At 37.6% G+C, this 27978-nt stretch overlaps 2 protein-coding genes, 1 long non-coding RNA gene and 1 pseudogene across 4 annotated transcripts; 1 reads left to right on the forward strand and 3 right to left on the reverse strand.

The window, feature by feature from the left end:
• Nucleotides 1-938: 938 nt before the first annotated feature.
• Nucleotides 939-2528, reverse strand: LOC139192932 (uncharacterized). The gene is made up of 2 exons (XR_011577494.1): nt 1225-2528; nt 939-1137 (listed from the first exon to the last, which is right to left on the reverse strand). It is a non-coding gene; the product is annotated as an uncharacterized lncRNA (long non-coding RNA).
• Nucleotides 2529-7093: 4565 nt separating this feature from the next.
• On the forward strand, nt 7094-8975 carry LOC103403166 (REF/SRPP-like protein At1g67360). Its single transcript, XM_008341997.4, has 3 exons — nt 7094-7275; nt 7384-7620; nt 8205-8975. Exons 1-3 carry the CDS (start codon nt 7261-7263, stop codon nt 8658-8660), a joined length of 708 nt encoding a protein of 235 aa, XP_008340219.3. The 5' UTR covers nt 7094-7260; the 3' UTR covers nt 8661-8975.
• A 359-nt stretch (nt 8976-9334) lies between these two features.
• Nucleotides 9335-26271, reverse strand: LOC103403772 (uncharacterized). 2 transcript variants are annotated; one of them, XM_070815380.1, is made up of 3 exons: nt 26187-26271; nt 10703-11009; nt 9335-9595 (listed from the first exon to the last, which is right to left on the reverse strand). In XM_070815380.1, the coding sequence occupies exon 2, from the start codon at nt 10997-10999 to the stop codon at nt 10712-10714; it is 288 nt and encodes a 95-aa protein (XP_070671481.1). In that variant the 5' UTR covers nt 11000-11009; nt 26187-26271; the 3' UTR covers nt 9335-9595; nt 10703-10711. The 2 variants fall into 2 exon arrangements, with proteins under 2 accessions (XP_070671481.1, XP_028951815.1); XM_029095982.2 differs by lacking the exon at nt 26187-26271 and adding an exon at nt 11358-11493.
• On the reverse strand, nt 21001-25067 carry LOC103425533 (flavonoid 3',5'-methyltransferase-like; annotated as a pseudogene).
• Nucleotides 26272-27978: the final 1707 nt, after the last annotated feature.

Genomic DNA, 27978 nt, shown 5'->3' on the forward strand with positions numbered 1-27978 from the left:
GGCGGAATCAAGTCCAGGATATGGGGGACCCCGGGTCAGGATGTGACATAATTTAAGTAATAATTTAATTATTATTTTTTATGTCATTTAATTTTTTTAATTTAGTCTACACATATAGTCTTCCTCCCATTACTCATGCTATTTTAACTAATAATATTCTCATTTATTGTAAGAGAAAAGCTTTAAGCTTGACGATTGAAGATGAAGAGTCAAATAGGAAATTCTATAATTGACTTTGTGTAGTTTAGCGCAATCTTCACATATGCATTATCATTTTCAACAAAAAAAAATTAGAATAAATTATAACAATGATCTCTTAATTTTAATTTAATTAGAGCAATGATACCTCAAATAAAAATTCATTACCATTGGTCCCTCAACTCATCAAAACGTGCAGCTATTGTCCCTCAACTTTAATCAAATTGGAGAAATAGTCCCTCAACTTTAACCCAATTTGAGCAATGGTCCCTCATTTTAACCTAATGGTAGTAATCATTCCAACATAACTCATTTTGATAAATTTCTGACAAAGTTGACGAAAATGACCATAGCTGACACACCCTGACCAAGATCAAGGCATGATGGCCGTCACGTGGGGGTGACGTAGCCATGTGCACAGTGCGGAAGCAATTAAGATAAGAAATATATGAATAATTAAAACTGAATCTACTAGAGTGCACTACTAAACAGGAAGTGTTTGGAGTAAGATACAAAAGTAAGTACTTCTAATCAGAGCATAGAAAGTCTAAGTGCAGTTAGGGCTGGGTTCGGTTCTTATCGGTTCGGTTTTTTGCCAAAACCGAAACCAAACCGAATTTTCGGTTCGGCCCAAATTTTTTTCGGTTTTTTTCGGTTCGGTTTTTTTTTCGGTTCGGTTTTTCCGGTTCGGTTTCGGTTTTTTTTCGGTTTTTTTTTTTTTTTTTTGTTCCTCCAAAAAATGCAAAACAACCACAACATAAGATAGAAATAGAAAATATGACATGTTTCCATCTCTCCAGGACGGTTTTTCAAGTACATGTTTTGAAAATATAAAAGCAAAAGAGTTATTCTCTCAAGTACTTATTCTTAGTATTCTCTCAAGTACATCCTCCCTTGAATGGATCACTTCAAATAAATGTTCGGCTGTTGCTCTATCAACTGATCTTCCTGGTCTTCTCCATATTCTTATTAGGACCTTATCTCTTAAATGACCATAACTATCTTGCAACATAGCAACAAAGACACTTCCCCAAGCACCTGCACCTACACCAACTATCCTAAGCGGATCACCTTCAGCTTTGCCCATTAAACTCCGAAGCTCATCAAGCTTCTGTTCAACAGAATCACTTGAGTGGTGAAGCAACCCATTTGAGTAGACATTATCGGTCACTCCATCAGTCCTCCCAACCATTTTCTTCTTCTTTTTCTTCGTCCAATTAAACGCGTCTCCAAGCAACTTAATATATGCACAACCAATTACAACAACAAATGCTCACAGACACTACAAATGTTTCCAATATTATACTCACTGAGAAGCGAAATCAAGATCAAACTGGCAATGATCAATCGCAAAAAGATCTCTTCGCTTTTTGAAGCTGCAAAACCTAACTTCCTAATTCCTAAATTCAAACAAACATACAAAGTTTGAAACAACTCACATCTGATTTTGTATCATAGATTCACACCACCCTCAACTGCACAGCTCAGATCAACAAATCACAACAACAAAATCGATTCGGAAAAAAACTTTAGATTTTCTTGGTGGGGTTTTCACCAAAATCTAAACAACCCCTTTTGTCAAACTTCCAGCTACCTTTTTCGCCTAAGACACTTCAGATTCTACAAAATTTCAACAAATACCCAAGAGGGTTTTATTTCATTGGGTGTTAGATCACCCCCACACAAGATTTGCATTCAAACACGCAAAGCAAAAACATTTAAAACTCTTAGCCAGAAGGTTCGCCTATCCACCCACCAAAACCAGTCAAAGCAAACAAAGAAAATGTAAAGCTTTAAAGGGAAGAAAAAAGAAGAAGTAACAAACTCTACTTTGCGTTTGCCGACGCGGTGATATCGACCGACCGACTTAACTTTGTCTTCTTCTAATTAATACGCTGCAAGCCTGCAAATCAAAATGTGTAGCCAAAAAAGCTGTCAAATTTGACACCCTTTGCCGATGAACGCAAAAGGGTTGTCGTCAGCGGAGATCAAAAGAGGAACTTTGAGGTCGAAAACTTGTTTGGTGATGTGGGTTTTGGAGTGTGAAATGGGAAAGTGGCCGGAAATGAAAGTGGCCGGAGTGTGAAATGGGAAAGTGGCCGGAAATGAGAGACTGATAGTGAGATGGCATCGGCGAGATGTGAGACAGGTCGCAGGTCGCAGGTCGCTGGGAAGGAAGAAGACGAAGCAGAGAGAGACCCAGCGAGAGAGAGAGGAGGCTCGGCTGCACGAGATGGTTACTTGGTTAGGGTTAGACTGGAGGCAGGGAACGAGAGAGAAGAGAAGAGAAGAGAGGAATGAAAAAAATAAAAGGTGCGGCTGCTAGTGGCTAGGGTTAGAAAGGGTTTTGACGATTTCTCAAAAAAAGTTTAAAAACTCTTCTGAAATCCTGGAGGCATGAGGGTTCGAACCCATGCACTGGGGCTTTAAAAATTTCCCGGAAACCAACTTGACAACAGGTTATATTTTGTTATGATTGTATGACTAAACTATTTATAATATTGAAACAAATAATTAAATATATATATATATATCGGTTCGGTTCGGTTTTCAAACCTTAAAAACCGAAACCGAACTGACCAGATTCGGTTCGGTTCGGTTTGACAGTTTCGGTTCGGTTTTTTTTTCGGTTCGGTTTTTTTCGGTCTCGGTCCGGTTTGGTTTTCGGTTTTTTTCGGTTTTCGGTTTTTTGAACCCACCCCTAAGTGCAGTCCAGTAGGACAAGTACTAATTATATAGTACCAGGAATGTCCTACTATTATTTAGATATGTTAGAACCGCCGAAATCCTCAAGGCCACTGACAGCAAGCTTACCTAAAACCTGGAGGGGCGCAAAACAGAAAACGTGAGTGGGCAAAAACAAATGTTTTACAAAACCATTTCATTTATCAACATATCAACCCCTCGCTGTAAAACATGTATAATTTTTCCCAGAATCCAGATATAAGCATAGACATAAATATATATGTAAATATATCAATTCAAATCATGCTTCACATAATCATATGCATATGTATGACATGCCAAGATACAACAGAGTAAGCAATTCAGGTAAGAATAATTTCATAGAAATATAACATGTTAGCCGGAACCCCTGTGGTAGTCTGTATGGCTGAATTCATAGCTCAAAAGTCAATCTAGCCAGAGTCACTACAATGACCTATACGGCACTATACTGCACAAGAGTCGGAACCAAATGAAAAGGTTTGTACGACAATAATGGGTGTAATATAATTATGCTCAATACTACTTTCACATAATAGCTGGGCGGTAAATCGCTAGTCAACTACGAGTCGGAACCATAAATAAGGTCTGTACAACAAGACTGTGCACCTAAATTGGATCCAATATGAGCATATGGTGCAGGAGGTGACATAATAAACAGGCATGTGCCATATCTCTGGCTAAATCACAATCACCCTAGGTGCAGTTTTATGAGCTCAACTTTATTCTATCACATATCGCATCATCGATAATTCACATAACTAAACACAACTCACCTGAGCTTACCTGAGCGTCCACAACACCACAATTATATATAATGCATCAAATACCAATTCATAAACAAACTATAAATTCATATGCATGGCATTTAAGGCATACTTTCATTTAAACACATATTTCTGGGAAAATATCAAGTATATAAATATATACTGAAAACCAAAAGCCCACTCACTGGTATGTTGAAGGGTCGTAGCCCCCGAGTCGCCCTTGAACACGTTCATCCTCGGGATAAGTCTCACCTATATGCGAATTAACTATAAAAACGTTATTTAAAGCACATAGACAAAACTAGCTAATAACTTCTCATACACTGGTCAAAATTGGTATTTGAATATACCAACGTGATCTACACAACGTCACGAACATCTCCATATTTTTAGAAAAATTTTCCGATTGCCCACACGCCGGCAAGGGCACGGCCCTACGCGCGGCCACGTGACAGGCATGCTGACGGCGTCAGTCAACGCCGCCAGGTATATACCGGGGAATATTCTGTGAAGTCCTAACGGAATCCGTCCAACCTAACTGACGGCGTCGGAATATTCCATCAGGCTTGACGAAATATTCCGTCGTCTCCTACCTCTGAACTCCAACGACCGTCGCCAGCACTGGAAAACTGGGAAATTTTTAAACCGTGATATCTCGGCCATTTTTGCACCATTTTCACAATCTTTATACCAAAATGAAGTGCATGGAGAATAGAACAAGTTTATACCTCTTTCAAGCTTAAAAAACCACGGGATCTCGCCGGGAAAATGGAGAAAAACTAGCCAAGCTTCGACCTCTCGATTCCGACGTCCAAAACCACCTAACGAACTTCTCCGAGCCTCTAGAGGGCCTCCCAAAGCTCCCTATGAGCTTAGAATTTCAAAAAACACATGTTTTTACGTTAGCATGAACAATGTTCAAATCGGAGATTCTTGGTTCACAAGGTTTTCGAAGGTTTTCATACCTGAAACTGGTATGGATGAGCTCGTGGTGAGGAGATGAAGACGATGCAACCAAGCACGATCTCGATCCGTGCGTGAATGGGTGAGTTTGGTGCTCATCCATACGAAGAAAGAGGAGAAAGAGTGAGTCTAAGAGAGAGAGCACGGGAGAGAAGAGAGAGAATGAGGTTTGTGTGTGTGTGTCCCACGTGGTCACCAACCAACCAAGAACATGACATCCAAGAACCAAAATATGTCACACACATACACTACAATTTCACGTCTAAGGATAAAACCGTCCTTTAAAGTCCTCGAGAATAAAATAATACATATCTCTGGGACGGGCTGTGACAATAGCTACCCATTTTGATGAGTTGAGAGACTAATGATAATGAATTTTTAGTTGAGGGACCAATACTCCAATTTGATTAAAATTGAGGGATCATTGCTACAATTTACTCAATATATTTATACTAAGGGGTGAGAGATTTGAGCTAAGACAAACTATGAATAAGCTATAATAATTTAACATAAACTCGTCATAAACTATTACTAAGCTATAATAATTTAACATAAACTCGTCATTCACCAGAATTAAATTATAAAAAAAATTCAATTATAAGTAAAGGTAAATATCAATTTTATAATAATAAATAGCAATGTAAAAAAATGTTCCTCTTCAACTTATTATGTCTCGATTTCTAACTCACGTGTAAGTTCAAATAGTAATATCTTTTTTTTTTTTTTGAAAACTTAGTAATATCATTTTATTATTAAAAGAAACTTCTTTACATTGCGCTATATAATAAATTAATGAGTAATGTTATTCATACTATATTTTTGTACTACATTTTCATACCACCTTAGGTGGCATTTGAGGTGGACATCCATATCATTTGAATTAATTAGAATTTTAAATTTAGTTTATTATTTAATAAACTAATAATTAAAAAAATGATTTGGCTGTACACATCAAATGTCACTTAAATAGTATAGAAATGTAATATAAAAGGGTAAATTACATAGTAGCCCCTCAGGTTTGAGGTCTATTGCAATCTTATACAACATCTTTAAAACATTTCACTTTCATACTTCAAGTACTATTTTATTTCAATTTCATACAACAGTTACATTTTCCATCCATGGATCTGTTAAATGCTAACGTGGCTGCCACATGTATGCCACGTGGCTGCCAAATGTCTGCCACGTGGCAAATAAAATAATTTTTTATTTAAAAAAAAAAAACCTGTTTGCCACTTTTTTTTTTCTCTTTCTCTTTCTTCTTCTTCTGGGTTCGGACCCCTTTTTTTTTTTCTTTTTTTTTTCTCTTTCTTCTTCTTCTCTTTCTCTTTCTTCTTCTTCTTCTTCTTCTTCTCTTTCTCTTTCTTCTTCTTCTGGGTTCGGACCCTTTTTTTTTCTTTCTCTTTCTTCTTCTTCTCTTTCTCTTTCTTCTTCTTCTTCTTCTCTTTCTCTTTCTCTTTCTTCTTCATCTGGGTTCGGACCCCTTTTTTTTTTTTTTCTCTTTCTTCTTCTTCTCTTTCTCTTTCTTCTTCTTCTTCTTCTTCTTCTTCTCTTTCTCTTTCTTCTTCTCTTTCTCTTTCTTCTTCTTCTTCTCTTTCTCTTTCTTCTTCTTCTGGGTTCGGACCCTTTTTTTTTTCTCTTTCTTCTTCTTCTCTTTCTCTCTCTTTCTTCTTCTTCTTCTTCTCTTTCTCCTCCTCCTCTTTCTTCTTCTTCCTCCTCCTTCTTCTTCTGGGTTGCAGGGGTTCGGTCCCTTTTTTTTTTTTCCTTCCAATTTCAGTTTTTTTTTTTAAATTAAAAAATTATTTTATTTGCCACGTGGCAGACATTTGGCAGCCACATGGCATACATGTGGCAGCCACGTCAGCATTTAACAGATCCATGGATGGAAAATGTAACGGTTGTATGAAATTGAAATAAAATAGTACTTGAGGTATGAAAGTGAAATGTTTTAAAGATATTGTATAAGATTACAATAGACCTCAAACCTGAGAGACTACTATGTAATTTACCCAATATAAAAATATGGTATGAATAGTATTACTCTAAATTGATTTAGAACCTTAACGTTTAGTTTTAGACTTAGAAAGAGTGGTTTCGTAGTGGGACCCACGTACGATGTAATGACAAGGCCCACAGAATACATTTCCGCCTCACACTCGATCATGATGGAGGGAAAGCAACTGGGTACCCGCCACGAGATTCCTTAAGTCAAGCTCGTTTCCTGAAACTTCCACAAACCTCCCTTCTTTGGGAGAAGAGATCCGAACATTTAAAATTTTATCCAACGATCTATAATTATTATAATTTTTAAGAATTCAAAATAAGTGGACCGTTGATAAAATTTAAAAAATATAAATCATTTGATCCGATGATTTTGATAGAGCTCTTCTCCTTATTTTGGTTTTCTAGTCGACCTACTCGGGGCCCACTCAGAACAAAACAAATCCCACATCCACGGCCCATCGTACGAACACACCAGATTCCTCTCGTAACTCCTCCTGCCACTATAAATAAAACCATTTCTCTATTTTCCGATCTTCCAATTCAATTTGCTCTTTCAGTCGCGACTTCCCGGAATCTCAAAAACCTGAAAAACAATCTGCAAACAATGGCAACTGTCGATGTAATTGAATTTCCGATCATCTGATTTGTCGTTTTATCTATATTTTTTGGATTTGTTTTTGCGTGGATCCTTGCCAACTATCTGATTTTTTTTTTTTTTTGTGTGCAGGATGGGGTACAGATCAACAGCAAGGAGAAGGAACTGAAGCATCTAGGGTTTCTGAGGGTGGCGACGATTCAGACGCTGGTGTGCGTTTCAAGTCTGTACGGTTACGCTAAGCAGAACTCTGGGCCGCTCAGTTCGACGGTCGGGACTGTGGAGGGCGCTGTCACCGCCGTCGTCGGTCCTGTTTACCAGAAGCTCAAGGGCATTCCTGACGATGTCCTCGCTTTTCTCGACACCAAGGTATTCTCTTCTCTTCTCTTCTCTTCTTTTCCTGACTCGAAAGAAAGAAACTGGAAAAGTTATGCATGTCAAATTAGATTATGCAAAATTACAAAGTCGAAATGTAAGATTGGTGCGGATTGTCGAAGGAATAGTGAAGTGTTAATTATGGTCTTTCTGGTATCCTTTGTGAACAGATGGTAGAAATTGTATGAGGTTGTGCTTGATCGGTGGATATGACTGTTGGTTTGCTTATGAATTGTGAAGGGGGGGTTTTTACTTGTGTAGTTGTTGTATTTTGTGTCTGGGATTGTATCCTGATGCCGAAAAGTCCCATCGGAATCCCATTGTAATAAGAGTGAAGGATCATCCGTGAACTGCGATTTCGATATCTTCATGGATAACTGATGCTTGTGATCCAACTAGTTTACTTTTTGTGTATTTGCTAACTCGATTTTTGAGCTACGTGTTTAGTGAGTTTTAGTTTATATGTTCTGCGGTTTTATGATGCTCTGTGCATGCTTACATATATGATCAACGTTGATTTTGAGATTTATTAGATGTTGATATGTATCATGTATGAGCAAAGATCACATTTTCAACAGGTAGACGAAGCTACAGACAAGTTCGATAAGCATGCTCCACCTGTGGCTAAGCAGGTTGCGAGCCAAGCGCACTGTTTGATCCAGAAAGCAGCGGAAAAGGGACAGAAATTTGTAAGGGAGGCTCAAACTGGCGGTCCACGCTCAGCTATTCACTATGCAGCAACCGAGTACAAGAACTTTGTCTTGAACCAATCTGTGAAGCTGTGGGTCGGACTCAACACGTACCCTTCCATCCACAGAGTGGCACAGAAGGCTACACCAACCGCTGCTCGCTGGTCTGACAAATACAACCACACCGTAAAGGGCATGACCCGCAAAGGCTATGCCATCTTCGGCTATCTACCCCTTGTTCCGATCGATGAGATATCCAATGCGGTTAAAAAGAGAGAGGTGGAGAAGAAAGAAGGTGCGGCTGCACACGTCGAGCACAAATCTGATTCTTCCGATTCTGATTGAAGAATCGGAAGAATCAGATTTGGTCTTTTAATTCTACTAGCAGTCTTGTTTCGAGTTGTGTTTAGGGTTGGCTGGTTGTGGATGAACTGAAGATATGTGGATAGCTACTTAGCTTAGCTTAGCTAGCGACTTCTGTAAATTAACTTCTAGACCCTTTCAACTTCTGTCTCAGTTTGGTAAAGGTCGTTTACCCTTCTCTTGGCGTGCGATTGTTTAGATACCGACTGATTTTGGTGCCGATTGTGGTTGAAAGGAAATGTCTGGTTCTGATGGATTACCATTTCGACAGCATGCATTGCTACCGTTTTCGTTTAAGTTCTACTCCATGGATACAAGGGAGTAGGATTCTCTCTCTTTTTATTTTCTCTCTTGTTATCTTTTCTTTTATTTAACCGGTTATGATTAAGCTGCGTCAATATCTTGTTTTGAATTTTTTATATAGAAAAAAAAACAAAAAAAATGAGAGAAAGGAAGAGAAGGAGATCATAATAGGAAGTCTTACTCCGGATTCAAGTCCAAACTATCTAATGACAAAAGGGGTTAGTGGTATTCACCGTCTCATTTTTTTAATTTTCGATCATCGGATTAAATGAATTAAAAATCAATAATAAAAAATTAACAAGAAAATTAACAAGGGTATGTGGAAGATAAAAATAAGTGTTGACAAAAAAAACTAACTAATTCGAACTTTTATTTCGTGTTGTCTGCATAATCCCAAACTAAAGCCAATGGAAATCCAAAGATTGTACGATAACAGAAAACTTGTAGAATTAACACATTAAATGTTTTCCTCCGCAACACCGAAGATACATGGGACTCTTATTCAAACAGAGACCAATCTTGAATAAACATTAAAACCGAACAACATTTTACGACAACGCCAAATTCCAAACTGCAACAGAAGCCTCAAACCTGAATTATGCAGATGGCTTGACCTGCAACAAGGAAAGAGAGCATCAAATATCATTCATCTCGTCAACCTGAGGATCTTAAGCACTATTCTTAAAGGTTGCGTAAACCTAAAAAACCCAATTACAGTGAGCTTATCCCACAATAGAATCCAACGTAAAAGATAGCACATCTAGTTTCAACTCGTAAGGACATATTTGAACTTCGATGATGCCCTTCGACAAAATCTAAGGCGGATGTAATCCTTTGCTCTCGTCTATAAAATGTAAGTGGTGGAAAGTTCAAATACAAAATAACTTACCGACTGTTTCTCTACGTACCAAAAAGTGACAAGCGGATAAGCATAAAGATAAAACCATGAATTTGCATAAACAGATGAAATGTTGGTGCCTAACCTATGAAAAGATTCAGGGCTGGTTTGGTATTGCTGTGCTTTAAAAAAAAACTGCTGCGAGAATAAGCGGCTGTGCTGTGAGAATAAGCGGCTGTGAAATAAAGCAGCAGAGTGTTTGGTAAACTTTTTTGTAAAAGTGCTTTTGGAAAAAAAAGCAGTCTGATAGTGGGTCTTTTCATTAAAGGAGCATTGTAGCTCGATGTGCTTTGAAAAAAAACCAGTTTTCCAAAGCTGCAAATAGCAACTTCAGCTTTTTCCTTTGATTTCAGCTTATTCTCACAGCAGCTTCCAAAATAAGCCCTTTTTTTACTTTACCAAATACCTAAAACCCTCACAGTTTTTTTTCATGGGTGCTTTTTTTTTAAGCACCTCACTCCCAAACTAGGGCTCAATCCAACAGAACTAGGGCTTACCTAAAAGAGAAGGGTCATACAAATCAAAACACATGCAAGACCAGCAATGTCCCATGCCAATACAAACCATGAGTTTATTGAAAGATTCTCACCGGAAATATTTAGACTAATTAACATGAAACTTGTAGCAATGACCCACACATATAGCACAAAGCTACCGCTAATGCCAACACACACTCTCCTGGGTACATGCGTTGGAGCAATTAGCATGAAGATGTATTCGGCTTCCATTCTCTTGGAGGCCACTGACAGCAAATGCAGAACATCCACACATTCCGAACAATGCAATAGAAACACAGAATGCCTTTAAAACTGAAAAAGCATACCTTATGCACTCATTTAGTTTTGGGGGTGACGAGATCATTGCTGTGTTCAAGGAGATCATCATAAGGATCCCTCCGGCCCTCAACCTGGCTAATCTGAGCATCCCAACGGAGCTGCGAATTATGGCGCTCAAAGGTCCAAAATCCGTAGGGACGGAGGGGTAGCGCCCACATGTCCTTGGTCTTTTGGCACCGGTCCTTCACCGCATACACGTGCTCCCTGAACTTCCTATCCCTCTCCTTAGGGTCCTCCATTAGCCTCAATACCAAATTCTCAGCAAACTCCATTATAAACGCCATCTCTCAGTCCCTGAACAACGTTAACCTAAAAATCTCAGCTCTGTTCACAGTTCCACAAACCCTAGCTTATACAAATCCAAAATATTCATACAAAACACGATTCAGCTACTATAGATTATTCGATTGGAATTCAATAGGGGAAATTTACGTTCAGATACACACAGAATTTTAAGATTTTTGTTTCCTTTCTAGCTTTTTCTCGGCAACCAAACAGATCGGATGGTCGCTGAATGGGAATTTTTTATGTGGGAAGAAATTGATTCAATAAACGATCTAACCAGCGATTAGTCTGAATCATATAGAAGATTAAACAGATATATCAACAGATTTGAAGAGGAGAATCGATTGGGAAGCTTACCTGTTCGTTGATTCGAGCTTTCCTGCTCAGCTCAGTGTATGGCACGATTTTTTGGGGTCGAACTGGCAAAGCAGCGGATTAAAAGTATTTTGTTTGGACCAAGCCTTATCAACTTCTATTTATTATCTAATTAAGGCCCAATTTTTATGATTTTGGACTTGTACAAGATTTGAAGCCTACAACTTCAATTGGGCCAAACACTTTAAACAAGCGTATAGACCCATTTCAAGTGCTTATCCCAAATTTCGAATTCATGATTTTTTTGAGTGATGAATCAACGTACTAATTTGCTCAAAGTGGCAAATCAACGTAAGAAATATTATTGCTCACCACTTTATTGATTATTGTTGAATGAGTTTGTTTTAATCTATGTGCTACACAAACTTTGAGACTTAACTGCTTCTAACGGTAATAAATAGAGTGATGAACGAAAATGCACTCTTCAACACACCTTAAAAAATGTTATATGTGTCAAAACCGAATTCACAGTCAAAGAGGACAAAACGAAAGACAGTCATAATTTCACAAGCCCATTTCAATTGTTTATTAAGTGTTGATCTCAAACTACTTTTTTACAAGTCCAAAGGAGGGAGAATGATAGTCGTATTCTTTCTATCAGTGGTAAAGTGGTCTACCACTAAAGCTATCAATCAAACACTCGTAGACAAATAGGATAACACATATGTTGTGTAATATGATTTTTTTTTTAATACATTCGACATTGAAAGAGGAGAAATCAAATTCAGGATTTCTTAGTGTAAGATAAACGCTCTTTGTGAACTAAACTCCAAACTCCATTAGACCATCTCCAATAGTGGCTTATAACCTAAAATTCCCCTTCTTCCCCCCCCTCCCCAAAAAAAACCCACTCCAACCCAAAACCTAAACCAAACCTAAAACTTAAAACCTAAAAGAAATGCAAATACCAGCCACAATTTAGCCTACAAAATAAAATGGGACTCACGGGTGAGAGTGCAAAGTGGGCTGTGAAGCCCACACCCCAAAACCCAACTCACCTCACGCGCCCACTTTCTTCCAGCCGAAGGCCCACCCACGTGGGTTGGTCCCCTCTGCTGTCATGGTTACTGTAGCCCAATGGCTACTTTTGTTCATCCAACGACCACTTTAATTGGACCGTTGGTTAATCCAACGGTCCACGTTCAAAATTTTTTATATATATTTATTGAATCTAACGGCTTAGATCGAATATAATCAAATCTAACGGTAAAAAAAAAAAAGATATAGCGGTCCAAATTTAAATCCAACGGCTAAAATAATTTTAAAAAATTATTTAACTTAAAATTCAACCAAAAACTCTATAAATACCTATGTATTTGTTCAAACATTCACACAAAACTCAATTTTCTTCTACAATTCTTCCACTTTTTCTTTCTACCATTTCTTCTCATTTCCAAAATTTTCAAGATGGTAAAAGAGCATGTTAGAGGTCGTAATTGGACCTTTGACGAAGATATTGCTTTATGTTTGGCATGGATTTCTGTTAGCGAAGATGGTGCCGTCAGCACCAATCAAAACTAGAAAGGTTTTGTGGGTAAAATTGTTGATAAGTTCCATGAAAACTCCAACGCCGGTCGAAGGGAAGTTGGTGGTGTTTATGATCAATGGAAGATTATCAACAAAGCGTACACTTTGTGGAAGGGAAGCTTGGAGAGAGCCATGGTTGACATGCCTAGTGGAAGGGGCGCCTCAGAAATTGTAAGTTTCTTTGTTGATATTTTAGTTGTCATGTACATAATAGTATTTTGCAACTAATTATTTTTATGTATTTGTTGCATATGGTGACAAAGGAATGACAATTTACAAGATAAGAACTACACCAAAAAATCAAGCTTTAAAGTTGCATCATGCTTGGAACATCCTCAAGGATTGTCTAAGGTGGGGAACCGATGCGAATCAACAATGTGGAAGATTATTTCATAATGAAGCCCCACCCCCAAATGATGTCAATGAAGGTGTGAATTTTGCCGACAATGAAAATGTCGACCAAATAAGCCCAACTTCTTCTTTTCCAAGGCCCCCGGGTAGAGATAAGCAAAATGAAGCAAAGAGAAAAGGGAAGTCCCAAGATCTAATACATGCACAATTTGCTAGCGAAATGGCAAGAATGAACAAAAACCAGTGCCGTCGGCAAGAAGAATCGGCCCAAATGCTTTTGGCCATGAAGGAACAAGGGGATAGGGAGCAAGAAAGGTACGAAACTAATTTTATAATGGAGGACCTCGACAAATACACTCTAGAGAGGAAGAAATACTTACGTGGTAAGCAAAAGGAAATTTTACAAAGGAATGCCACAAGGAGTATATTTCAAGATGATGATTCATCTCAAGACTATCACCCAAGTCCATTACCAAGTCAAGATGGTAGATATCATTATTAAGTTTATGTAGTCTATGAGTTTTCGATTGTATTAAGTTTATGTGGTTTATTAATTGTCTTTTTTTTTTTAAGTTTATGTGATTTATTAAATATCGTTGGTATTAAGTTTATGTGGTTTATCATAATTTTCATGTATTGATTTAGTGATTTTTCAAAATTTATCGGAATTTAAATATTTTAGGTTAAAATATTCATAAAATTAATCTAGGATAGTCTACATATTTTTTTTAAGTTAATTTTAAAAAAAATAGCCTTAATTCATTCTTTGATAATCTGGGGTTAAAATTTTAGATCAGAAGGGTTGGAGTAGAAAAACTGTTTTTGGGCTAAAACCTAAATTTTCTGGACTAAATATTTTTAGGTTTTAAGTCACCATTGGAGATGGTCTTAGTAAGTTAATTTTTCCACACATTGAGTGATTTACATGTCCTTTTTTTCACATATTCGGTGATTGACAGGTCTTTCATTCAATCAAAACATAACCAGAGTTGAAGTTTTGTGGCTTACCACACAAACAACTTTATTTTGTTGTATTTTGAAAAGTAGTTAGAATGTAGTATTTGTTGGGTTGTGAAATACAGTTGGCCATTCCCAATTCAACTAAGCACTAGAAGAATTTGAGCTGAGCTTCTCAAGTGTATACCCATAAGTTTTCTGCTAGCTGCAAACTGCTATACAATACAAAAGCACTTATTTAGCCAACAACACAGCCTTCAAAAACTGCTTCTGCGGTTTGCTTGTTTGGGCAGTCAAAACTCAAAAGGAGTTGGAGTAGGCAGAAAGGCATTGAATGTGCACCATCTTTTGAAGAAACTTTAGGCCCCCTCCTGCATGTAGAAATTTTTTAATATGCTGAAAAGACAATTGGTACATTAAGTATCATAATACAAGTAGTTAGAAATTTTTTTTTTTTAATATTCAATCACTTGTATTATAACGTTTGACGTACCGAACTATGTTCCCAGTATGCTGAAAAATCTCCCACTGCATCACTAAACTTTGTTTCATATTACTAAAAAAAAACAAAGACAGATTTGACTCCAACCAAAATATTAATTAATTAATAAATTAATAAATAACATAAGAGAAAACAAAAATGCAAACAATAAACATGGTGACGTTTTATGCATGATCCATTTGAGACAAGAGTATTTTCACAATCTGACATTTACATAGAGATAGAAGTTAAATTGCTAAACCTTTGTCTTTTTTCTTAATTTATTTGTATTTATTTGGATTTTCCAAGTTACGATGCAAAATATTCAAATTTAAGATTTGTGCAGTGATTCGTCGTTGTCATCATCATTTTGTACTTGGTTTTGTAGACCAAAATTTAAGTTAATTCAGATTATCAAACATAAAATCCCTCCCCTTGTAAATACAGAGAAATATCACAATATTATTTTCTTAGCTTTTGTGAATTTATTTTCTTAGCTTTTAACTCTTGGTTCTTATTGTTCTTGGTCAATAACTTAAATGTGTGTTCTCACCCTTTTTGACCACCTAAAAGCAAGTGCGATAATTAACACATCCTTTTGGTGTCTGCCTCACAACTTGCTCATTGCTTCATTGCTTGTGCTCTTTCTTTCTTCTGCATGCACTCATTCTGCATAAAAAGTATTTCTACTCTTCTAAGCTGTAAATTCGAATTTCGAATCTAATTTCCTTTATTTCACATCCCAGATAAGGAACATCTTAACTTTATCCTGCAAAATAACACTTTACAATATCTATTCTAGGAAAGAACTTAGATGAAACAGGTCCACAACTATTACGACGTTACAAGCCATTTTTACAAGGTCATGTTAAGAGTTTTATACATGACTATGAATTAGTAGTTCAGGACGCCACGATGATAGTAAATATGTTTTATATAACTCTCTCTTATTCTGAAGAGATATTACCGTATTATTAGAAATATAGCATCATTTTTTTTAGTACATCGATATTTTTACACTAAGGGAATGGAGAGTTCAGCAAAGCCACATAATGGGCAGCCTAATTTGTTATCGAATTTGCCATCCATTAGATTCGAATCTAAAACCTCTTACTTGCAAGTGAAGATGAATACTACCAGACCGTAGTAATGAGTGGCGAAATATAATTTCATTGGATTGTCTCATTGATCACGTGCTACAAAGAAAATTCAAAAACAGGTGTCTCTGTTAAATTTTAACAAAGGAGGTATTTTTCAAGATGATATTCATTTTGGCTATGCTAGAATAAAATGATCATTTAAAAAACAGGGCAGAAGCAAAGCTCAAATGCTAAGGTCACATTAAGCACACCATAAACCATTAGGTTAGTCGGAGGCATCCCCAGTATGTGAAATAATGTTCTGTATTTCATTTCTTAATCAAAAGGAATTACAATCAGGTTTATATACACTTCTGTAAAATAGCTTAGTGACTAATTAAGCTTAGTTAACTAACTAAACTAGGATTAGTTACATGGACAACTGTAACAAACTTATAACAGTATTACAGCTAGCTATTATGTAGCTCTTTACACCCCCTCAAGCTGATCGGAGGAGGACCGAGAGAAAGCTTGGACTGAAGAAACCGAAACCGAGCTTTAGACAAGGATTTGGTATGAATATCAGCAACCTGATGGTGAGTATGGATGTAGTGCACACGAAGCAGTTTGGCAAGAACAAGTTCACGAATATAATGATAATCAAGTTCCACATGCTTTGTGTGAGCATGAAAAACCGGATTAGAAGCCAGAGAGATCGCAGAGATGTTGTCACACCAGATTTTAGGAATAGTAGAAAGAAGGAAATCCACATCCTGAAAAATTTTGCACACCCAAGTAAGTTCAGCTGCAGTGTGGGCGAGAGATCGATATTCAGCTTCGATAGAAGAACGAGCAACAGTATGTTGCTTTTTGGCACTCCAACTGATTAGATTTCTACCCAAATAGATGCAGTAACCACTGGTAGACCGGCGATCAAAGACACAACCTGCCCAATCAGCATCAGAGAAAGCAGTAAGATGCAAAGGACCTTTCTTGAACCACATACCTTGATCAATGGTACCCTTTAAAAATCTGAGGATTCTTTTGACAGCTTGAAAGTGGGAATCCCGTGGACAATGAAGAAATTGGCAGACTTGATTCACTGCAAAGGAAAGATCAGGTCTTGTCCAAGTAAGGTACTGAAGGGCCCCGACAATGGATCTGTACTCAGTGGGATCAGCCAATGGAACACCAACATGATCTAGTTTCTGTGTGCCTAAAGGAGTACCACAGGGCTTGCAGCCGTCCATGTGTGTCTTGACTAAAAGATCCAAAGCATACTTGTGCTGAGAGAGGAATATACCTTCAGAGGATCGGTGCACTTCGAGGCCAAGAAAGTAATGTAAAGGACCTAAGTCCTTGACTGGAAACAAGGAACTGAGTTGATGAATAAAGGATTGACACAGAGAAGTATTGGGGCCAGTGACCATAATATCATCCACATAGACAAGCACAATCACAGGAGAGGGTTGAAGTTTCACAAATAAGGAACAATCAGATTGAGAATTTGTGAAACCAAGGCAGACTAAAGTATGAAAAAGCTTATCATACCAAGCCCGAGGAACTTGCTTTAAGCCATAAAGAGATTTGTTAAGCTTGCAAACATAGGTAGGCTTGTAGGAATCAATGAAACCGGGGGGTTGTTGCATAAAGACTTCTTCTTGAAGAGTACCATGGAGAAATGCATTGCTTATGTCAAGTTGGTTTAAAAACCAATCATGTTGCACAGCAAGAGTGAGCAGAATACGAATTGTAACCGGTTTTGCAACTGGACTGAATGTTTCTTTGAAATCAATGCCTTCCTGTTGATGGTAGCCTTTAGCAACAAGGCGGGCTTTGTATCTGTCAACTGAGCCATCTGGTTTTCGTTTGATACGAAATACCCACTTACAGCCTACCAGATTTTGATGTGGAGATGAAGGGACAAGAGTCCAGGTGTCTGTGGAGTGAAGGGCCTGAAACTCTTCAAGCATGGCTTTATGCCAGTGGTCATGTTTGGAGGCTTGGAGAAATGTGGTAGGGACAAACGAACTTGGATCAAGGGGATGTTTAGTAACAGCCAAGGCTTTTGGCTTGAAAATGCCAGCTTTAGATCTGGTGAGCATGGGATGATGATTGAGAGGAGCTGAAACCAAAACTGGAGGAGGCAAAGGGGAATGCTCCTGAGAAGGAATTGGTGATGAAGGCTGCGGGGAGTGTGGATGATGGGGTGCAGATGGTGTAGAAACATCACTAGAAGGGTGTGTACTTTGTCCCGGAAGAGAAGACGAATCTGGAGGTACAGATGAGCTTAGGTGAGGAAATGGTAGGAGAAAGTCAGTTGGCATAGGGGATGGAGCAGAAGAATCCCTCTGAGAAGAACCGGTAGGCAGTGAAGGAAGATCATTATATGGAAAATGATCTTCATTAAAGATAACATGCCGTGAGATATAAATTCTGTTGGAGTGAACATCAAAACACCGATAGCCTTTATGTTGAAGACTATATCCCAGAAAAACACATTGGGTACTTTTGCCATCCAGCTTGGAATGCACATAGGGCTTGAGCCACGGATAGCAACTGCATCCAAACACCTTCAGCTTGGAATAGTCAGGAGGCTTGTGGAAGAGAATTTCCCATGGAGACTTGTAAGAACCAGAAATAGGCATCCGATTGATAAGATATAGAGCAGTGGAGAATGCCTCTACCCATAATCTGTGTGGAACCTTAGAACGAACAAGAAGTGTCCTGGCAGTCTCAGTGAGATGTCAGTGCTTGCGTTCAACACATCCGTTTTGCTCAGGTGTGTGAGGACAGCTAAGTTGACGAGAAATACCATGCTTGTGTAAAAAAGAACAAAATACAGAACTTGTAAATTCACCCCCTGAATCAGATCTGAAAGTCTTGATTTTATTCCCAAGAAGGTTTTCAACATAGGATTTGAAAGTTACAAAGATAGACAGAACTTCAGATTTTGCTTTTAAAGGAAACAACCAGCTATATTTGCTAAACTCATCCACAAAGAGTACATAGTACTTATAACCACTGAGAGATGAAACTGGACAGGGACCCCAGACATCACAATGAACTAACTCCAAGCTACGAGAGACAGTAGAAGTACTAGATGAAAATGGCAATTTGTGAATTTTGCCAATGGCACAGTCTGTACAAAAAAATGAAACAGAAGCAGAACGAGCAGGAACAAGTTTAGTAGTATGCAGGATCCTTCGGAGAATAGCAGGGGAGGGATGACCAAGCCGGTTATGCCATTGCTGTAAAGAAACTTCTGTGCTAACTAGAACAGTAGGTGAAGCTTTGAGTGGTTGGCATTGTAAGGGATAGAAACCATTCTTAACCGGGCCCCGAAAAAGCATCTTCCCAGTGGAACGGTCCTTGATAACAGAACCATCAGAGTCAAGGGTTAAGGAGCAATAATTATCCCTTAAAAACTGATACGCAGAAAGCAAATTAAATTGCATCATTGGGACATGAAGAACATTATTTAAGCGAAAATCAGCATGAGGAGTTTGAAGAACAGAGGAGCCTATATGGTGAATGGCCATACCTTTACCATCACCAACATAGACTTTATCTTCACCAGAGTACGGAGTGGGAGAAGAGATTGCGGCAATATCATTAGTAACATGCGCAGTAGCTCCAGAGTCCAGGAGCCATGGAGACTGGGAAGAAGAAGCAGTATTGACACACATAGCAGCAAGCTGAGCAGGTGGAATTTTGCCAGCAAAAGCATGATTCATTCGAGCATAACAATCAATAGCCTCATGATCAAAGGAATTGCAGATTTGACAGGGAGACCGAGGGCCAGAATTGCGACCGTAACCACCAGAATTACGAGTGAAGTTGCCAGAATATCGATTAGAAGGACCATTACCAGTGCCATAATTGTTGTAATTTCCACGATAATTGCCACGGCCTCGATTGTTTTTCTGAAAGTTACCCCGATTACGATTGTTGCGCTGAAAATTAGGGCGATTACCAGTGCCATATGCTTGTGAGAAGGAGGGCGTAGGTAAAAGACCATGCTGAAATTGTGAAGGTTGAGCAACAAAGGCTTGGAATGGTTCTGCAACAGCAGATGAAGGAGTTTTCTTCTTCCGAAGCATAAAAAGTTCTTTGTTCATTAGAAGACCATGAAGCTCATCTAAGGAAGTAGATGAAATTCGAAGCATGATAGAATCAATGAATGATTCATAATCATCAGAGAGACCATTAAGCGTGACAGCAATGAGATCTGATTCAGAAATTGGGGCTCCGGCAGCCATAAGAGCATCTGATATACCTTTGATACGCTGCAGATAATCAGAAACTGAGAGATCACCTTTTTGAAGAGCATGAAGACGCGATCGGAGCTGATGAATGTGAGCAGCCGTGACTCCACCAAAACGCTGTTCAAGATTCTACCATAATTCTCGAGATGAAGTGACACCGACGGTAAACGGAATTAAGTCTTCAGAAAGAGTATAATTCAACCAAATTAGGATATTTTGATCCTTTTCATACCAGATCTCGAAATTAGGGTTAGGAATTGCAGAAGCCACACCAGAATGATCAGAAAGAAATGGCGGTGGACATTTCTCAGATCCATCGATAATCCCGGTAAGCTTGTATCGGCGAAAGATCGGAGCAAAGAGAGCTCTCCAAGCCAGATAATTATCCTTCTTAAGCTTTGTAGGAACCATACAACTGATGTTCTGGATGGAAATCGAAGAAACCAGAGAAGAATTGGAAGAATTAGGGTTCATCGGAGCAGGCGGTGGAGGAACAATTTCTGGATCGACAGGCGAAGAGGTAGAAGACGCCATGAAATCTATCAAGAACTCAAGCAAGAAACGCAAAGATTGAAGCAAATGCGATCAGAGAGATGAAGAATTGCAGAGGAAGGTAGGATCGGTGAGTGAGCAGAAAGGCGGTTGATACCATATGTGAAATAATGTTCTGTATTTCATTTCTTAATCAAAAGGAATTACAATCAGGTTTATATACACTTCTGTAAAATAGCTTAGTGACTAATTAAGCTTAGTTAACTAACTAAACTAGGATTAGTTACATGGACAACTGTAACAAACTTATAACAGTATTACAGCTAGCTATTATGTAGCTCTTTACCCAGTTGGTGGTTGGTGGCAAATTACAAGCATTTCCCAAATTTAATTAACACAGAATTCCTTGTTTCTCAAAAACTAAAAACAAAAACTTTCTTAAAATCAAAATAAAATAAAACCCACATGAATTTTATGTTTAAAATTTGGAATAGAAAATCTTCCAAGATTAAATGAAGTTCACTAAGAAGGCAACCAAGATAATGTTCATAACCATTTTAATTGCCACAGATAAAACTATCTTAATTATTTATTAGACAACTTCAAAATGAGAGTTGTTTCTTGCTCAGCAAGCTAACAGAGACGCCCGCAGAGGGTGAGTCCATCTCCGGTGGAAACAACGGCTAGCTCAACTAGGTCATCCGCGGCGAGAAAGCTGTTGAGTTCCAGCAAATGTTTTCTGCCCTTCCTTGCAAATTCTTGCACATTCTCCTCTCCTCAGGCTCCGCCACTGTCCCAAACCACAATGTGTTATCATAAGCTATGATTCCTCCAACCTTCACAAGCTTCATCAGCTGCTTGTGATATTCCATGTACGAGTCCTTGTCGGCATCCACAAATGCAAAATCAAAGCTCCCTTCTTCCTCCCCCTGCTTAATTGATTGCACGTTTAATTCTCCAAATCAAATAATATAGTATTAACTACTACTACTTATTACTTAAGCTAAGTATCGTGATGATATATTACATCCCAAATTCACCATTATTTAGTATTTACTCAGGATCAACATTATATTATTAAACACTCGTAGAAGAGGTTTAACATGCTAATTTGAGAGTGCGGATAACATTCTCCATAACTGTGTAGCTTTCTCTTTGTTTTAAAGACAAATGCTATTCATATTTACCAATTTGTTACTTGAAATCTAGAGACAAACTTAGGTGGGTCAGCCTGACCAGCTTAACGATCATGCACTATGCAGAAGGAAATAGCTCCACTGTATAGGGGTTCCTTCCAACCACACACAAGTACAATTTCCAATGCACACAGGCCACCCCATCTTATAAATTATAATGGCCTAATCTACTTTCTCCCAACTTAAAATCACAAACATTAACTTACTTTGGTAATGAGATCATTTAGGACCGTGAAGGCATCTGACTGGCAGAAGTTAATCTTATGTTCCACCCCAACCTTCTGAATAAATGGTAGTCCAACCTCATAGGCTTCTTTATCTACATCGATTGCTGTTATCTGAAATTTGAAATATTAATCTAGCTAGCCACTACACGTAAAAGGATGAAATTAATCTAACTATTTCAAAGAAATTTTTTATAAAAAAAAAACACATGAATAATATTAATAAACGAGTAGTACATACTTTTCCATCAGCAGGCAGTGCAAGAGCAGTAGTGAGAAGAGAATAACCAGTGAAGACACCGAGCTCCAACGTCTTCTTAGCATTCATCACCTGCAGAAGCATCGATACAAGCAGACCTTCGTCTACAGGCACATTCATAAGACTCCTGCGTGTTCGAAATGTAATCCTTCAGGCTCATGTAATTATATATATATTCATTCATGAAGAAACGTACAAGAGGATTGGGTGCAAAATGTGGCCTCGTTAAAACCTTGGCAGGGATTTAAGCCCAGTACGAAGGAAAAAAGAGTACTACAAATATCAAACCCTACCAGACAGCATATTTCTCGATGGTGGCCTCCCTTAGTTGCTTCAGTTGCTCGTGTTCTCTTGGAAAGCAGCTTGTTTCGAAGATGTATTGTACTATCAGAAATTAAGGACGTTGTTTGAGACCATTAATTAACGCAAAATATAATTAGCACCTTCTGTTTCTTTAGTTTATAAATATTTCAACAACAACAAAATGTGGACACGTAAACCTGAATTTCAAGAATTTTTTATACAACGATATATTTACGAATTGATTGCGAATTCTTCATTCCAAACTGTTTTCTTAAAAAAAAAATTGCAGAAGATAGACATTTGTGCATCATGCAGCTTCTAAGTTGTAACTGAACTTATAAACAGGGACATTTGTGCATCATGATATATGGCCATCTCATAATTTAAAAATAAAAAGAATCTAATTCCCAAAAAAAAAAATAATAAAAAAGTATCTGATTTTTAGCTGAAAAGACTAAAGATTATAAATGTTGATTTTTTTTATTTCCACAGTACAAGAAATTTTTATTAAAAAAATTAGAACGAAAATGTTGAAAACTCCAATCTGAATCTGAAAGAAAGAAATCTAGAAAACGAGAAGGAACTCATCGTTTATATGAAACAGGAGGTCAAGACAGTGGTGTTACAAACTAATCATGATCATCGTGTAAGAAAGTTAAAATGCCTAACAAGTTTGGAAGAACGTCACTATGGCGGTCTAGTTTCATGTGAATCTCTCTTTTATAAAAAACGCATTTGATCTGTAGAAGCAACGAGTCACATTAGGGAAAAGAAAACAAGAGTGTACCTTGAGAAGTGCTGGGGTTTTGAGGATTATCTTCTCCGGTCTGTCGTCTGCCTTGGCTGAGAAAACAACAAAAGAGCAAATGTTTATTTTCTTCAATTTCTAATTTTCTGTGAAATAAGCAGTTGGGTGCATTGTGTGTTTTATATTGGGAATTTGGGTGTAAAGGGGTAGGTGGCAAAAACATGGCCTAAAAGGAAAGGTCGTGCCAGACTTTTGGACTGGGCTTCACTTTTTATTTGATAGGTGTGGGCAGTATGGCTAGTTGAGCAGTGTGGCTGGTTGGGCTGTTTTACATTTTTTGGATCCGTGGATAATTACTTATATGTAACAGGTTCTTTATTGAACATTATTAAGGAGTGTATTGTATATAACGTTCAATGGATTTTCACAGAGTTCTGAACATAAAGATTTTGAGGGAGTTTAGTTGCCTTTAATAAGTTCATGTGGATTTGATTTGAATTTTACGTAGATCTTAACAAAGTTTGTGAGATTTTTATCATGAATTTTGGAGCCTTTATTGTATATAAAATTTGATGGACTTCACAAAGCGTTGTTTGACTCTCAAATTCAAGTGTATACAATATAATATTGTAGTATTCAATTAAGATTTTTGTAAGTCTCACATAAATATAGGTGTATTCAAAATTTCGTTGATTTTAAAGGATTTGATTGACTTTTGAGTGCTTTTATAGTAAATATTTTGTCATTGTGAATCCAATCACTACCTATAAGATTTTGTTGGATTTTATTTTTTCCACTTCTAATCATATACTCCACCACTCACCATAATTAATACAATGATGATCACTAGCTACCAACACCACCACCTTATCATGACCATCCATGTTACCTCTACTGCCAACAATGTCACCTCACCTTGCCATGACCATCACCATGACCCTATCACCCCCACCATCACCTTATCAATACCACCACCACCATCGTACCATAACCTCTTACGATCGCTCGCCGATGTCATCACTACCACGACTGCCATCTCTACTACCACCATCTTATATACCCTACCCATCGTCACCCCCGCCTTTACAACTAACATAACCTTCTACGACTATCTTATGGCCGCCACCGCCACCGTGACCACCAACTTTACCACCATTATCACCACCTCATCAAGGCTGTACCCACCCCCACTCCTCCATCACCCCAACACCAGGCTGCAACCACAGTCTCACCACCCTTACTTTTATCTCCTTCACCAACGAGTAGAGGTAGCAAATCAACTCATTGGGTTGTTAATGTGTACCCGTTTAATTTAATATCACCATAATATAGAGGTGATAATGGTAGTGGTGATGAAGGTGTAAGGTGAAATCAAACTAAATGAGTCTTAATGGGTTTTCTGATTTGCCACCTCTACCAACAAGCATTTCCCAAATTTAATTAACACATAATTCCTTGTTTCCAAAAAAAAATAAAAACAAAATTTTTTCTTAAAATCAAAATAAAATAAAACCCACATTAATTTTATGTTTAAAATTTGGAATAAAAAATCTCCCAAGATTAAATGAAGTTCATTAAGAAGGCAACCAAGATGATGTTCATTCATAACCATTTTAATTACCACAGATAAAACTGTCTTAATTATTTATTAGATAGCTTCAAAATGAGAGTTGTTTCTTACTCAGCAAGTTAACAGAGACGCGTGCAGAGGGTGAGTCCATCTCCGATGGAAACAACGGCTGGCTCAACACGGTCATCCGCGGCGAGAAAGCTGTTGAGTTCCAGCAAATGTTTTCTGCCCTTCCTTGCAAATTCTTGCACATTCTCCTCAGGCTCCGCCACTGTCCCAAACCACAATGTGTTATCATAAGCTATGATTCCTCCAACCTTCACAAGCTTCATCAGCTGCTTGTGATATTCCATGTACGAGTCCTTGTCGGCATCCACAAATGCAAAATCAAAGCTCCCTTCTTCCTCCCCCTGCTTAATTAATTGCACGTTTAATAATATATTAACTAATACCACTTACTACTTAAGCTAAGTATCATGATGATATATTACATCCCAAATTCACCATTATTTACTCAGAAGTTTAACATGCTAATTTAAGAGTGCGGATAACATTCTCCATAACAATGTAGCTTTCCCTTTGTTTTAAGGACAAATGCTATTCATATTTACCAATTTGTTACTCGAAATCTAGAGACAAACATAGGTGGACCAGCTTGACCAGCGTAACGGTCATGCACTGTGCCGAAGGAAATAGCTCCATTCTATATGGGTTCCTTCCAACCACACACAAGTACAATTTCCAATGCACACAGGCCACCCCCGTGTTATAAATTATAATGGCCTAACCCACTTTCTCCCAACTTAATTCACAAACATTAACATACTTCGGTAATGAAATCATTTAGGACCGTGAAGGCATCTGACTGGCAGGAGTTAATCTTATGTTCCACCCCAGCCTTCTGAATAAATGCAGTCCAACCTCATAGGCTTCTTTATCTACATCAATTGCTGTTATCTGAAATTTTGAAATGTTAATCTAGCTACCCACTACACGTAAAAGGATGAAATTAATCTAACTATTTCAAAGAAAATTGAAAAAAAAACACATGAATAATATTAATGAGTATTACATACTTTGCCATCAGCAGCAGTGCAAGAGCAGTAGTGAGAAGAGAATAACCAGTGAAGACACCGAGCTCCAACGTCTTCTTCGCATTCATCACCTTCAGAAGCATCGATAGAAGCAGACCTTCATCTACCGGCACATTCATAAGACTCCTGCGTGTTTGAAATGTAATCCTTCATGCTCAAGTAATTATGTTTAAAGTGATGGCAAACGATTAATCCGAATCATATAGAAAATTAAACAAATACATCAACAGATTTGAAGAGGAGAATCGATTGGGAAGCTTACCTGTTCGTTGATTCGAGCTTTCCTGCTCAGCTCAGTGTATGGCAAACGATTTTTGGGGTCGAACTGGCAAAGCAGCGGATTAGAAGTATTTTGTTTGGACCAAGCCTTATCAACTTCTATTTATTATCTAATTAAGGCCCAATTTTTATGATTTTGGACTTGTACAAATTTGAAGCCTACAAATTCAATTGGGCCAAACACTATAAACAAGCGTATGGACCCATTTCAAGTGCTTATCCCAAATTTCGTATTCATGATTTTTTTGAGTGATGAATCAACATACTAATTTGCTCAAAGTGGCAAATCAACATAAGAAATATTATTGCTCACCACTTTATTGATTATTGTTGAATGAGTTTGTTTTAATCTATCTACTACACAAACTTTGAGACTGAACTGCTTCTAACGGTAATTGATAGAGTGATGAATATTAACACCACTTAAGGATGATGAGCGAAAATGCACACAATTTAAAAAAAATTATATATGTCAAAACCGAATTCACAGTGATAGGGGACGAAACGAAAGACAGTCATAATTTCACAAGCCCATTTCAATTGTTTATTAAAGGTGTTGATCTCAAACTACTTTTTTACAAGTACAAAGGAGGGAGAATGATTGTCGTATTCTTTCTATCAGTGGTAAAGTGGTCTACCACCACTTAAGCTATCAATCAAACACTCGTAGACCAATAGGATAACACATATGTTGTGTAATACGACTATTTTTTTTTAATACATACAACATTGAAAGGGGGGAGAAATCGAATTCATGATTTCTTAATGTAAGATGAATACTCTTCGTTAACTGAACTCTAAACTCCATCAGTAAGTTAATTTTTCCACGTATTGAGTGATTGACTGATTATTTTTCCACGTATTCAGTGATTGATAGGTCTTTCATTCAATCAAAACATAACCAAAGTTGAAGTTTTGGTGCTTACCACACACAAACAACTTTATTTTGTTGTATTTTGAAAAGTAGTTAGAATGTAGTATTTCTTGGGTTGTGAAATACAGCTGGCCATTCCCAATTCAACTAAGCACTAGAAGAATTTGAGCTGAGCTTCTCAAGTGTATACCCAGAAGTTATCTGCTAGCTGCCTACTGCTATACAATACAAAAGTACTTAGCCAACAACACAGCCTTCAAAAACTGCTTCTGCGGTTTGCTTGTTTGGGCAGTCAAAACTCAAAAGGAGTTGGAGTAGCCAGAAAGGCATTGAATGTGCACCATCTTTTGAAGAAACTTAGAAATTGTAAGAAAAACTTGGAAATTTTTATTGAAACTTTGCAAGATGTTTATTTAGTCAAATATATATTAATTTTATCACAAAAAATTGGAAGAAAATGCATTGCATGATGGATTTAACTGATTTAGGTTGATTATATAGCGAGCTGGCAAACATTGTGAGTGTAGAAAATATGTAGTAATTAATAAAAGAAGTTTAAACACATCATAATCATTTATATATAATGAATTAGTACAATATTTTACACTTTATACATTGCATGGTAAGATACATGAGTGACTTAGTACCACATAGAGTTCCTATCCAGGTCTAAAATATCGATGATATCGGAAATATCGGTAGTCAAAAAACATGGAAATTTCGATGGAAATATCAGGATAATATCGATATTTTAGACCTCATCTCTATACCCTCTGGTTTTTCACCTACTATTCTTAGTGCCTAGCAAACATTTAGCTGTAAATTACTTGTACCTCAAGTACCATGATTCTTAGATATCAAACTCGTTATTTACAAACAGAGTTCGAATTCTTTTTTAGAG

The sequence above is a fragment of the Malus domestica genome, chromosome 16, assembly GCF_042453785.1.
Source record: "Malus domestica chromosome 16, GDT2T_hap1".
Taxonomy (NCBI): domain Eukaryota; kingdom Viridiplantae; phylum Streptophyta; class Magnoliopsida; order Rosales; family Rosaceae; genus Malus; species Malus domestica.